This window comes from Pelecanus crispus, chromosome 8 (genome assembly GCF_030463565.1).
Source record: "Pelecanus crispus isolate bPelCri1 chromosome 8, bPelCri1.pri, whole genome shotgun sequence".
Taxonomy (NCBI): Eukaryota; Metazoa; Chordata; class Aves; order Pelecaniformes; family Pelecanidae; genus Pelecanus; species Pelecanus crispus.
The window spans coordinates 6,296,786-6,311,214 of NC_134650.1; the positions used below are offsets into that span (position 1 = coordinate 6,296,786).

At 42.7% G+C, this 14,429-nt stretch overlaps 1 protein-coding gene across 1 annotated transcript in view; it reads right to left on the reverse strand.

Annotated features, from left to right (window-relative positions):
• Window positions 1-14,429, reverse strand: part of ADAMTS2 (ADAM metallopeptidase with thrombospondin type 1 motif 2) — a 188,521-nt gene that overhangs the window by 19,266 nt on the left and 154,826 nt on the right. Inside the window, exons 9-12 of the mRNA XM_075715199.1 lie at window positions 12,634-12,766; window positions 11,003-11,116; window positions 3,978-4,123; window positions 2,338-2,513 (exon numbers count right to left, since the gene is read on the reverse strand). Of these exons, the coding sequence (XP_075571314.1) occupies window positions 2,338-2,513; window positions 3,978-4,123; window positions 11,003-11,116; window positions 12,634-12,766 (569 nt within the window). The remainder of the gene's footprint in view (window positions 1-2,337; window positions 2,514-3,977; window positions 4,124-11,002; window positions 11,117-12,633; window positions 12,767-14,429) is intronic.

Sequence of the window (14,429 nt, forward strand, 5' to 3'; positions counted from 1 at the left end):
GCTTTTCTCTGGCCACAGGATGAGATGCTCCTCTCTGTCCCCATCACATACACGATGTGTCAGACACGTCCGGCTGAGCTGTGTGTCGAGTGTATGGATTTATGTCGCTTTTGAGCCAGGACTGCATTATCTGCACAAAGTATGTCACTGATATGCCTTATCTTTACAAAAGGGAGTTTTAAATATATTGGAGTTCAAACATAAACCACCCCCTGGCCTTGTTTTCACACAGAAGCTGTTCCCTCTAATAACCCTGCACTGGTAAATGTACTCTCACAAAGCGGGCTGCAGTTACACCACAGTTATATGGGAAGCCAGCAGTGCCCAGTGATCAGTGCTCAGACATCAGTGAGCCGGTTTCTGACCCAGGAGCCATTGAATTTAATAGAAAAACATCTGATTAGTTTCAGTGGTCTTTGCAGCAGACTGCTCCAAAGGCTAAAGCAGAAGCAAAGGTCTGCGGGCCACAGCGTTTGTCCCCTCTCCCTTAGCAAAGCTATTTCATGAAATTAAGCTGTGAGGCTGTGTCTGTGCTTCTGAAAATCCCAGATTACACAAGAAGGCATGAAAAGAATGATAGAACCCTGGGAACTGTTCAGGAAGAACGTCAGGCAAATTAATTACAAGGAATTTGCTATTAACTTCTGGCAGAGTATCCTCTTACTGGAATGCAAAATGATGCACCCAAAGTGCCTCTTCCCCTCCCAGAGATGGGCGCCTGGCTGAGGACACCTCGGGTGCCTGGTACTTGCCCCTTGCCAGGCCAACCCTGCCCTGGAGCACCCGGCATTCAAATGAAGTGACCAGATTTAAAAACGGCGAGCAGCCTGCACTCCTCGTCAAACAAGTTGAGAACTGTTGCCCTCCGCCTTTTTGTTTGGGAAAACCTCTTCTCGGCATGTTTTCAACACAACGTGGCAATGGCACGGCAACAGCCTTCATGGCCCAAATCAACCAGCTGCACTTTCATTGGCGGTTAAGCAGAGGCGTTAACAGGAAAGGGAACATTTTTGTTCTAAGAGGCATCTCTGCCGAGATGCCAGAACACCAGACTGACCGTGCGGGTTCAGACCCAGCACCCGTCCAACCCAACACCTGCCTCTGGCAGTGCCAGCAGTGTTTGCAGGAAGATGTAAGAACAAACCTGATACTTTTCTCAGAATATTCTCCAAGTTTCTTGTAAACTGCAGCTTGTGGACTTCCCAAATCATGTCTGGAGCTTGGTGTTTAATAACTCTTAATGGATTATAGAACTTTCAAGAATTCTCTAAATCACTTTTAAAACTTTCTGGTATCTGCAACTTCCTGTGGCAATGAATTCCAGTTTAATTATATGCTGTGTGGAAAAGTACTTCCTCTTATTTGTTTTAAATCTGCCACCCGATAATTTTATTTGATGTTCCCAGGATTGTGTTATGAGAAACGGTGAATAATCACTCCATGATCAGTCTCTTCATGCCACTCACAATTCTGTAACTCTTATCTTTTTAATCTAAATCATCACTTTTTCAGGGTGAAAAGTCCTAGTTTAGATAAACTCTCCTTATTTAGAAGTCACTGCTTATGTTTGCTTTATTCGGGTCTTTCTGAGTTCAGCTGTGGGTTTTTCAGCAATGAGGGCAACAGTGAGATGGGCACAACCTGAGCTACGTTGGCGGAGTATTTAAAACGCAGACACCTCACGCAGGTACACAGAGGCAGATCAGTGTTCTCCATCCCTCTCTTGACAGTCACCGAACTGATGTTTTCCTAAAGCTACTCCCAACTCCCACACCTTTCTCCTCAGAGCCCACCTTGTGTACAGACCCATACACATATACACACTTACCATTTTTTATCCCCATATCCGTTGCTGGCATTTATCAACGTCAAACTTCATTTGCCACATTCAGTCACCTAGTGTCACAAGGTCTTTCTGCAGCTCTCACTGTGGGCCTTCTTATTTTAATTAGCCTGAGTAATTTTGTATCCCGAGCAGATTTTGTCACCTCGCTCGCTCCCTTTCCCTGCTCACTGCCACACGTGCTCAGCAGCACCCATGCTCCCAGCACCCAGCCTTGTGGGACACACACCCCCATGCAAGACCATTCCCATTTTTTCTCTTGCTAATGCAGTTTAAGAGCAGTTGTTGGGGAACGGGGTCCAAAGCTTTTTGAAAATCCAAGTACATTGTATGAATTGAATCACTCATACACTGATACTCACTGATCCCTCCAAACAACTCGTAACAGATTTGTGAGGCAGGATTTCCCTAGAAGAAGTTTTACCCCTCCTTATATACTTTTTACTCACGTTTGCGACTGATTTTACTTTTCATAGGAAAAAGGGACCACTCACCATCGACGTGTTCATAGGGGAGCCAGTGGTGTTTTGTGTTCTGGTACTCAAAGTAAGGATCCCACTGCCGGCACTGCTCCTCTCTGAAATCTTCCAAGTCCTTAGGACAGTCCTGGCTGTTGCACAGCTGGAACTCGTAGCTCGGCCCCACGCATGTGCGGCCTCCGTTGGTGGGACTGCGGGGAGGAGAGAAAGCCAGGGTTAGTTTTGCCATTAATGCATGAACCAAGCCTCTGTCAAATCCTTTGAGGAGTAATTTAATTCCCAGTCAAGTCCGTGGGCATTTGATGAAGCCAGCGATGTGTTTCTGGTATGGAAAATATGTGTCTCCTTTAAAAACCCGCTGTCACCATTTAGCTCTTAAAAAGCTATTTCTGCAAGTAGAGCCTCAAACCACTTGATAACGGCAAGAAAAGCCATTTTCTTGGTGCGGCCCAGGAAAGGACAGCGTGAGCAGATGAAGCGACTCATTCACATTCACCCCCTAAGCCAGCAGCAAATCCAGAAACAGAGCCCAGCTCGGCGCTGCATCCCCCCGGCAGACGTGCATCGGATCGCCGTCACATCTGGCAACGCAGAGCTCCGCAGTTGTAGCTGGGTTTGCACCCTCTTCCAGGAGCACAGAAAACATTTTGAATAGTACACTAGGCTTTTCCTACATGAAAATAGATTTTACAACTAAAACTGTGCCCACAATTATAAAGGTCACTTTCACGTTGCCAATGTAATAAAGGCTGAAATTAGAACTGGTAAATTTTTTCTTAACAGAACAATTTCCATCAGAAAATGCTGCTTCATAAAACTTGAGTGGTTTTTTTTTTTTTTTAATCAAGGATAAGATGATTTTTAACACTAGTCAAGTTCAATCACTTTATCAGCACAAACTGAGAAAGTTTGTGTTAACAAATATGTTAACAATATTCTGTCTGGTAAAATCATTTAATTCTGACAATTGTTTCAGTTCTTGCTGTTAGGATCTTGACATTGTACAGCATCGCAGTATAGCAATAATCATATATATTTCATATCATTTGTACATACCAATCTATATTAAATATGTCATACTTCCAGCGCTACTGAAATTAAGTCATTCTACATTATCTAGATACACCATACATAAGTTATTGAAGCAAAACAATTCAATATTATTTCAATTAACTTTGGGAGAGGTTCTGATCTCTGGAGCTTTGTTCCAACTCAGAATGAGAACAGTTTGAAAATGTTTTAAGACTTTCTTGTTGAAATATCCAAAAAGGTTGATTAAATAGAAATTTTAAAAAGGTATATGCACTTTTTAAAAAAATCCAGCAAATTATTGCCATTATTTCATACTCACATGTTAAAACAAGACATATATAGGGCCCTAAACTTTTGCTTATGCTTTATGCAATAGTGTAATAGCACTTTCAAGATCCTTGTAACTGCATAACCAGCTTAATGGATGGATAAACCGCGAAATAAAGATGATTCATGACTTGCTAAGGGCCAAAAATAGAATTTCTGACAACATACACTATAGGTCAGATTTAACACGGGCCACTCAACATCCTTTACTGCATTACTGCACTAGTAATTTAGCACGGGTTCTCACCATTCATTCGCTCCACATCAGAAAAACATATGGGTGTACGTATACTTACTGCGGATTGTCACACTGCCGCGTCCTGTACTTCACCCCGGTGCCACAGGTGCGAGAACAAGAGCCAAACTTACTCCATGCCCCCCAGTGTCCATCCTGCTTCAGGATGTCTGGTGTGAGCCAGATGCAGTGACCTTTAAAGCAATGCTAAAAGAGAAAATGAGACGATCAGATGATTGTATTATATCATATGAGAAGCTGTGGTACAACAGATTTCATTTTAGGCACAAATTCTGGATTTTTTTTTACCTCTCCAGGAGACAGTAGTGAGACTCACTGTCAGACCGCGCCCAGGATCACAAATTTACTCGGCTTTTATGAACTTACACGTTAAGTGCGCACATATATGCTTGCAGGATTCAAGCCTACCAAGTTCATTAAACTGCTCTCAGCATTACACGCCTTCATCACGTGTCTGCGGTGGTGATTGCAACATAACTAATACGGATTCATTTCAGGGAAGCGGCAGAGTCCCAGATCTTGGAGGCTAAATGTAAAATTCTGCCTCTGCCATTGCACGCGGCCACTTCAGGCAGCGATGGCGAGAGCTGCTGCCGCAGCACCGTCCTTCCCAGCAGCTCCCAGCTCAGCACACACAGCCCTGCAACAAATGTGGTCAGCGAAGTGGCATGCAATTAAAGGCAGCTCACATTTTAGACATTATTGCGATTAAATAAAGAACTCCTGCAGTCTTCCTGGAGATCTCATACTAAACCTGACCAAAATACCAGGCAGCATTCATCAGGGAGCAGCCCTGGACAGTCTCGCTGTGTGCAATGAATCATGCCCTGCTAGGCTTCTCTTTTCTGTTACCTGATTTTTAATACAGTCATTCTACAGAGGTTGAAACACACAATTTGCTGCGTTTCCCAAACCTGTAAGGTATTTACGCATTTCTTTAAGAGCCTTTGTAGCTTCAGTACCGATACTCTCTACTGTCTCCTCTCGTTAAAGAAACCTGCCAATGCCTTTCCACCAATTTCTTCACTCCCTAAGCAAGGAATTTTTTCTTAGCTGAAGTCAGGAAGAATCTTCTCAAGGATCACAGATTCTGGCTCTTTCTAGTACTATTTCTGCTTTCATAAAAGTCTACTGATGAAGTGCGGGTGCTGGAAAATATTTCCAGCCCAACAAATGACTTTGCATTAGACTGTCGCAGTTTGTCTGCCTTAACGGTTACTGTTGGGATAAGAGCTCTGGCTCAGGAGCACAGATGGCTATAACAACAAGTGCAATCAGTCACTTACTTTCCTTAACATTCAAGTCAACAACAACATTTTACACAGCTTAACAAGCCCTGGAACGCAGGAATTTGGCAGGCAGCACAAGCCGAGCATATGGCTAAATGCATGCTGCCAGCAAAAACAAAATCAGAAGATATATAACAGGAGAGTGTTCTTAAGCATTGAGCGATTAGTGATCTGGAAGACAAATTTAAAAGTGATGGCTAATCATTAATAACGCTGAATTTAAAGAGAGAATCATTAGTAAAACAGTGACAAGACACAGCTTACTGATTCGCTAATCTGCCCAATGACTAGCTCTTTATTCATGTAATTTATTTTGGTGCTGATTTGTTTGGACAAGGAGCAGAGAAGAGAGTAGAAATTAGGTTTCAACTATTCGTTATTTCTCATACTTCAAATATTCAAAGTCAAAACCTATGAAATAGATGAGTTACCCCACAGCCAATTATACCAATGCTGCTCCCGAGCTGTAATGGGCAGATTTTTCTTAGCTGTTTGACAGAACAAGACATAATTCAGCAAAGCATGAAAGAAACGCAAAATGCTAATATGTCCTTTGCTTTCTTCAGTTTTGAAGCTCAGCGCTGTACCCTTCAGGGACTGTTTACTTATGGCTTTAGAGAGGTTTGTTTGAAGGAACAGTTTGAGTCGTCGGGCCCTGTGTAGCAATGGGACCATTGCAGGGGAAGCTGGCGATGCATCAGCTTGTCAATACACATTTCAGCTGGGCTTGGAAGCAGATGAGATGTGACAGCTCCTGATCTGTGCTTGCTTACACATCCTTTTATCAGGACTCTGCATCCCTCAGGTGTAAGTTCCACAGCAATCACGGAATCCATTTCAAGAGCCAGGTAGCGTATGTTCATTATGCGATGATCCAGGATCCAGTGCTTGGACTCCGCGGAGGAAAGGGAGAGATGTGATGTTGTGTTTTCCAATCTCTTTTCCCGGTTTTAGCCAGGAACAGGGGGATGTGGCTTTGCAACAACCACTAATAAACCACCTATCTGACACTGTGACTGGTCCCTGAACTGGAAGGCAAACATGGAAAAGTGTTATTGACTTTGCTGCGTAAAGGAAAGAGCAGCACTGATTTTTACTGGAGAAGCCGGTCATACGCCGATTGTTGGGAAGCTGAGGCAGAGCTATTAGGAGACAAGCATTTGTATAAAATGAGTCATCCCCAGCTCTGCCTTTTTGTCTGTGGATTAAAAGAAAGGAGCTTACATAAAACAAAATTATTCACAACCGAGTCTTACTCTGTGCAGACCCATGCAAGAAAACGCGTGAGGAGGTAAAACCAGAGATGGAGCAATCTCCAATGTAAAAGAGGAAGCTAGAGCCAACCCTTCCTATTGCTACTACATTAACTACATAATGAGGTGGAAAAGAGCCAATTTCAACCACTATTCCCTTCATAAACGGGGGGCTCATTTAAAGAGTGAAGCATATTAAAGCAGTATTTTTTTTTTTAATGAGGAAAAAAACCACCCTGGGTAAATGCAAATTGTTTTCTTAGTGGAAGACAAGATGACTTCTTGCCGTCTCGCCTATTTTTCTGGCAAACAGGACAGTCCAAAACAAGTGCAATTTCCAGGAGAGGAAGCTTAAATCTCTTGCAGTAAAACATTCCACTGCTGTTTTCAGCAGTTCTTTGAAACAACTGCTGCGGATGCCAAAAAAAGAGCCACTGGGTTCCTGTGGGCTTAACGCATCTGCAAGTTAATTTTTCAAGAAAAGACGTGCAGGTCTTCTGTGGGCATCTCTGCCTATTTTATATCGGGCAGCAACCGGGAGCACTCCTAGCTCCTCACTTGACACCCCAGGTATCGAGCAGGTAACCCCCTGTACCGCATTGTGGCTGGCAGCCCTCGGCTCTCCCCACTCTCCTGAAATCGTATCACAAAAGGGTTACTTATTTATTTGTATTTCCAATCACATGCAGGCTGGCCCGCTCTGCTCCATCTGTTTGAGAATAATTAGTTGCAAGGGATAAACTGAAAGCTCTAACACTAAAGTGTACTGTGAGCCAGTGAAAGTTTCTTCAGCGGAGACTCAAGTATTCTCACTGTTTCTGTGGTGACTAACACAGCATACACTTACCCATCTGTCTCCTGTCGCCGAGAGAAGCTGAGGTCAGCTTTCTCAGTGGGAAATTATCTGGATTGCTTTGAGTACACATTAGTGTTTTCAGAAACCTTTTTTCTCAGTCCATTTTTCTTCTCAATAATATCTATTTATTTCAGTATTTAATCATTCCCTTCCTTTCCTGACAGACTGAAAAATCATTCCAAGTTTGACTCGGATCGTCTCATTAGCATTAGTATTAGAGAATACCTGCTAGGTTTGTGCTGGATCCTTGGCACATAAGCCAAGTCCAAGAGCAACACCAGCTCGGCTGGCAGGGGCAGGTACCAGGCTCTCACCCCTCTCCAAGAAAAGAAATAAAGGAGGCTCAGGTGGTGCAAACCTTTGGGTTAGTCACTGCAGCAAGCAGATGGACTCTAGCGCGCGATCTCCTTGCATGAATGACTTTGGGTTTTATTTCTACCCTGTGGAGAGCAGTTAGCTACTTCAGCCAATATAAATGTCTCCCCAGAAGAATAATAGTTTAAAAAAAAAGAACAACAAAAACTGATGATATATTTCTGAAGGCTGCCTGGCTTCAGAAGCCTAAGGCTAACAGTGGAGCCGACAGAATTGTACACAAGTAAATAAATTATCAGCTCGAAGCATATGTTTTCTTTTAATCCACAGAATGCTATGCAGTTAAGCTTTGCGCAGCTATGCCTCATCTGCATGGTTTACTGTAGCAATTTATGGAGTGTCTTTGAATTCACATTAAGACTCTGACCCTCTGTGTGCTTAACTTTACACACCGGAATTATTTCATGGAAGTTCATGTGACCGTTCAGACACAGAAGTAATTGCAAGTTGCTGCATTATTGAAGCTTCACAAAATTGACAGTATCTTCCCTCTTGCTATTGAAAACTCAATCTAGTTTAAAAAAATCAGACTGGGAGCAATATAAAATATTCTATTTCCTCTAGGATTCTATCAAAACAGTAGTTTTCTTCTCTGGCTGGGAAGCTCCAAGGGAGTATTTTATTTTTCTATCCCTAAACCCAGCAAATTATTAGTTTGCTGCCAGTTAACATAATCGTTCAATGTCTCCATTTGCACAAGGAGACTTACTAAAAAGTTTTAGAAATAGCAGAACCTCACTCTTTTGGCAACTTATTTCAAATAACCACATGCACAGAAAAGCTTCCATATATTTACATATATTTACTTAAATACACATCTATATGTATGCATACATACACACATATAGGCAGCATTAGAAAGTCTAATCTTCCTTCCATTTCTAAGGGTCAGTGCCCAAGACACAGCCTGGGTGCGAAGACGCGGCTCTTATCAGCGTGCTTGCTGAAAACGCGCTACAGATCTCGTGTCTCCCATAGGTGCTCTTGCCCCTTGATCATCAGTTAGGAAGGAGGCAGCTGGACTGGATTCTCCTCAAGAGCATCTGCTACGTTTGGGAAAGTGAAGAGACCATTTATCAGTTATCTGAACACCAGGCGTAGGTGAGAACGTCTACACACCATACACCATGTTAGTCTCCCGAACATCGCTTTCATTTCTGGCACCCAGTCCCCTCAGCTGCTGCAAAGCCAGGATGTTTCTTAGACGCATCAGCTGTGTTGTGATTGGTTTGAGCTTAAAATAGGCCCTGGGAATTAGTGGTATGAAATCATGAAAACTGCAACTCTCTAAAGTGGGAAACAAATGGATCTCTCTGAATCAACATCTTTAATTGCTTATGTTTCTGTTCTTTTCTGTTCTGGCGTTATTCCAAACAAAATAGTGGATCACATTTGAAGTTATTTTCCTCTTCCTCACGTGCTGATGAAGTATCATGGGAGATGTATCTTAAAGGAGGCTGCCACGCTGCAACTGAGTCCCAGCTTTGGGCAATGTATGCATTTAACAGTCCTCATCCTTCCAGGTGAGAGTCTCTGGTATTGTCCAAATCCATGCAGAGAGAGAACAGGGAAAGGCCAAATCAAAGGCAGGGATGAAAAGGAAAGGAACAGATGGAAAAGGACTGATCTGATGCGCCTGTATTAAAAACACCAACAACTAATAAATACCCTGGTCAAGTGCTGAGCTCAGATATACAAAGTCAGTTGTATAACCTTCATAACTCATGCTATGTTTAAAAAAATGTTTAGCTGCTGAGCCTTATCTAACAAAATGGTTTTCATTTTATATCATTTTCTCAGGTTCTCCTGGAAGGTTGCAATAAGTTTATTTATCAAAAAACTGGGACAGCTCCTCTGGGAATAAAAGAGTCATAGTCCTATCATCTACTGAAACTTCAGAATGTGCACACACTCTCTTGCATCTCCACTAAAAAGCCTGGCTGTCTGCCTTGGATCCCAGGTTCCAGTCCAGAGAAAATTTTTACAGCTGACTTGCATAACATGCTGACAAACTGTTTATAATGGAAGCACTGACAGATCCTTAACTGTATGGTTATAAGTTATTTTTTTCTTCTCATTTATGTTCAAATATTAATATGAATGAATGGCTTGGGGAAGAGGGTGATGCAATAAAATGGAATACAACTGTATTTTTCTGGGGGTTTCATGAATAGTTTTAATGCACAAGTCAAGATATAGAAAAGAGAATCCAAAGAAACTGTCTAAGATTTTGGATTGTAATTTAAATATATATAATTTTTAAACAAGAAACAAAGCTGTTATAACAGGAATAATCTAAAGAAGAGAAAACCAGAAGGGAGTGGTTTATATAGAGCATGACTTGCTAGGTAATTAATTTAGCATTACTTTACGTTTTCATAAAAAAGACATTTTAAACCATAACAGCAGCTGCTAATACGGTTCATTTATCACATAAATGATGTCATCCGTTGGGTTTTGCAAAACATCTTTCCAAGTAGCGACACCTTCCTCTCCCCCTCAGTCACTGCATCCAAAGCCCATGGAAGCCAGACTTTTTCCAGCATACTTCAAAGGACTTGGAGTTCAGATCTGCTATGAGCACAGCATGACCTCCACAGAAGGATAACTGAGACCCGGAGCAAGTCCAGCATGGTGGCTGAAGGGTCGAAGCTGTCTGAGCCCTTGCCACCTCGCACCTTCCCTCCACCATTCCTCATGCCTCTCCCCTGACTCTCATCAAGCCAGCAAACCCACCTCCGCAAATCTGCCCTTCTCTCTTCATAGTCCCTTCTCTGCCATCATGGTGGCTCTCTCTAGCTGGCACTTGACTCCCACATCCATCCTTTCCCTTGGGGCAGGCACAGCAGCCTTAGCTTGGCTGTCATCTCCGGGACCTCACTACTCTCTGCAACCCCAGCACCAGGGAAGCCAGTCAGCATCACTACAACATCACTGATACAAACACAACACCCCCGACCTCACCCAAGTCGTGGGCGAGTAGAAATTTCCTCATTTTTGGCTCTGCCACAAAGACTTACCAAGAAGCACAGGGCAATTTGTAGATACTTCCATGACTTGCATGAGAATGGGGTCCGATGGTCACAGAGCTGCCATGCAGAACACACCAGCCCCTGCCTCCTCCCCTTATGCTCCTCAACAGCCTTACTTGCACTCATGAGTTTGCCCCACATCTTAGCGGACTTCAAGTCCTCAAGATACGTTCTTGTCTTCCCCTTGATTTTAAAGGGAACGTCCCCAACTGCACGCAAATACACATGAACGCATGTGAGCGTGCAGCAGCCGCTCTCACCTTTCCTGGTGCACACATGGTCCCGTCCAGCGGAGGCCCTTTCTTTGTTTTGCAGAAGTAGGGGTTCTCGGGGTGGCTACACCACAGCTGCTTGCAGGGATCAAACGTACGGAACTGAAACACAAGAAAAATCAGAGCGGATGGTAGTTCAAGAGAGCTCCCACTGGAAACTGCAATAGAAGCTGCAGCACAGTGGGGTTTTTCCTTTCCTAGCTGTAAAAAGCCAGCTGTTATCACTGATTCCTGAGGAACACCACGATGTCGGTGGATTGAGCATATCTGAGCTTTCATGCAAAATCATCAGTGATTCTGAAGTGAGATCCTACCTGCATTTGACGGAATAAGGTTGGGCAAAACTAGTTTTACACTAGTGACCAAAGGCAGACAGGGCAAGGGGGAAACCAGTTCCCCCAGACAGTAAGAAACACACTGCCTTTTCTTACAGTTTCTCCAAATGGTGCTGCTTCATTTGGCAAACAAAACAAAAAATACTTGAGTACTCATGGGAGAGGGAAATGAGCTGCCCAGACTGTAGCTCAGCTGTTGCAATCACCTTCTTAGGAAGATGGAAATTTCAGCTCAGGACCCTGATCCCATGAATAAATTGGCATTTTACCTATAATGCAAGAGCTTGTATAGGAGAGGATGAGAACCACCCACCACACAATATACTAAAACATGATGTCTGGACATGCTTTTGGCTATTCTGAACAAAGAAGAATAGAAAGCCTCCGTCCCCCAGGCTCTGGAGAATGGCTGTAAGAGAAGACCCTCTTTGGCTGGCTGTAAGAAAAGACCCTCTTTGGCTGGGACATTCTTCAAAGGCAACATCAGTGGGAATTGTGTCAAGACTCAGTACTGCAGCTGATGTTTTAAAGGTTCTCATCCATTATCTAGAGACACCACTCGGAACACATATTCCTGCAGATGGGAATCAAAGCAGAAACGTTACGTGCTAGCAGCTGCCACACCAGCTGAGAACATCTCTTTCCATTTAATATTTTGTCCTACTTGAGGAGCTGGAGGTGGGAGGCACAGCCCTGCTGCAGATAACTCTGCTTTCTGAGGCCAATCCACTGAGAACTACACTAATCTTGCCTTGCTTTAAATTTAGCCTTTGTCTCTTGTTTTCCTGGTACAAGAGAGCCAACCATGTCATCACGAGTCCTTGCAAGTTGCTCTACTCGCTGTCACACTTATTTTGTCATGCTAGGCATCAAAATGCATTATGGTTTCCGTAAAATTGGATCATAAAAGCATACTGCCCCATGTTAGCACTAAAAGATGTGCCACCAAATCCATCTCCTTCACATCTGGGTGGGATTTTTGTAGCAAAATAATTAGCTGCCAGCAATAGGAGGCTCAATAATGCAGCAAGCTTGTTTGCTTGAAGTCTACAGCTATTTATGAAACTACAGAATAATTATTTCTGTAACTCCAGTTTAAAAAACAAAAAGACAGAGATACTTAAATTAACATATTTGTCAACATTCAGTTGTTACTCCTTGCTCACAGCTAAGTGGGCACAACATCTTTCCTTGTGGGCTTCACTACACGGTCCCAATTAAGGGCATTTCAGAGACACAACACTCCTGGATGAGAAATAGCAGAAGCCAAACTTAAGTACTCACAGCTGTGCACATCATGTAGCCCAAACCAAAATCAAAACGGCACTGCTCATTCATGGAGTAGTGAATTCCTGGCAGCTGTGGAAGGGAAGGCCAGTCATGTTCGAAGGGATCATCACGCAGACAATCATAGGAACTGCAACAGGCAAAAATTACAGTAACAGATGGGGCTGTGAGACTTGCACAGTGTTTGTGGTTTCAGTGCCTTTTTGTTCCAAACAAAACAGAGCCTACGATTTCTCAGATGCTGGTCATGAAGAGCACCTAATATTGCAATTACACTCACATTAACTTTATCATGTTCTATCCACTTTTAATGGATTCTATATTTTTTTTTTTTCTGAAGCCCTTCCATTGTAATTTTCATTTAGCTTGCAGGTAAATTCCTATCAGTCTCCAAGCTCCTTAAGTGAAAGGAATCAAAGGAAGAATCCACATGAGACCAAGAAAAAAAGAAAGTTTAATTAATTTTCCATTTGTGGAATTTCTTGCTGCCTGCAACTGTCTTTCAAGTGAAGTTTTAGAAGCAGAAGCCAGGGTAACCATATGAGATTACCACTAAGCTTGCAGTTTGCCTGTGTCCTTGTTGAGAAGCAGCGACTCATTTACAAGCATGTGTACTTTCCTGCCTGCATTAAACGCTCAGGTTTGTTCCCTCTCTGTTTCTCCCGATAGCTCTCAGCTCCATCCATAATTTGCACAAAGTTTCCCTTCTGTGTCATGAATATGGGAGTTTCTCCTCTTGTCCTAAATAGTGAGGACAGCCTGTAAAGTACTAGAATCATGTTTGACTACGTTGTCTGGAGAAGAGAGGACTGATGCTAATATCACAGAATGATTAACACGGTGCAATCATTGGTTAATTCAAAAGACAAACATGATCAACAGTATCTCTGAAACGTCCCCGAGTTATTTAACAGACATGAGGACACCATACACAAGTCTATTTTGGCAATCATTCAGGTTGCCTTGAAGATACTAATAGTTGAAGGCAGAATTTTGAGGTTAGATTTACTTCAAAGCAAACCATTGTTCTGCTTTGTTGTAAGATATTTAAAAATAGCTGTATTTAAAAGAATGTAAAGCAGCCCTCTAGGCCAGATGATTTTTATTGAATGGCTAAAGCTCTAAAGGATCTTGCTAACTGAAACAGTCACACTTCTCTCACAGTATTTTTATTCCTTATTGCCATACCAAGATATCTACAATAATAAAAATACTGACAAAAAGACTAACTCATGTTTACTTCATATATTTTGCTGCATTTTTTTCCTACTTATTTTCAGGTTTTGCTGGGTATCCTAGTAGTTTCCCCATATTTTCCCATACAACTTGCACATAACAACAAGGGAAAGATCTTTTCTGCAAGGAGCAAAAACATGGTCATAAATATCAGTTTGTCAGGGAACTCCAGTGCAGGGTCAGGTTCAAAGGGAAGGCAGAGGACATGGATGAAGTTGTGACAAGGACTGGGGAATAAAACAGCTTTTGCATTTAGGGTACTTAAAGGAAAAGTGACAACCAAAGAATTAATTCTAGAATCACGCCTTTTCATTAGATAGCTGTTAAAGTCAAGAAAAGCCCTGAGCACTTAAAGGGCAGACTTTCCTCTTTAGGCAGCACCATCTTATCATTGACAGGTATCATAAGCAACAAATGGCCCTTGAAGCCAAATTTGGTATCTGTAAGATAGACACCACGCTGCTGCATAGTATAGGCAGTCCTCCATCTAGAGGTTACATTAGGGAGGGAGGAAAGTTAGCAGTGAGATTCGCAATAGTGTCTTCTCCTAACTCCTG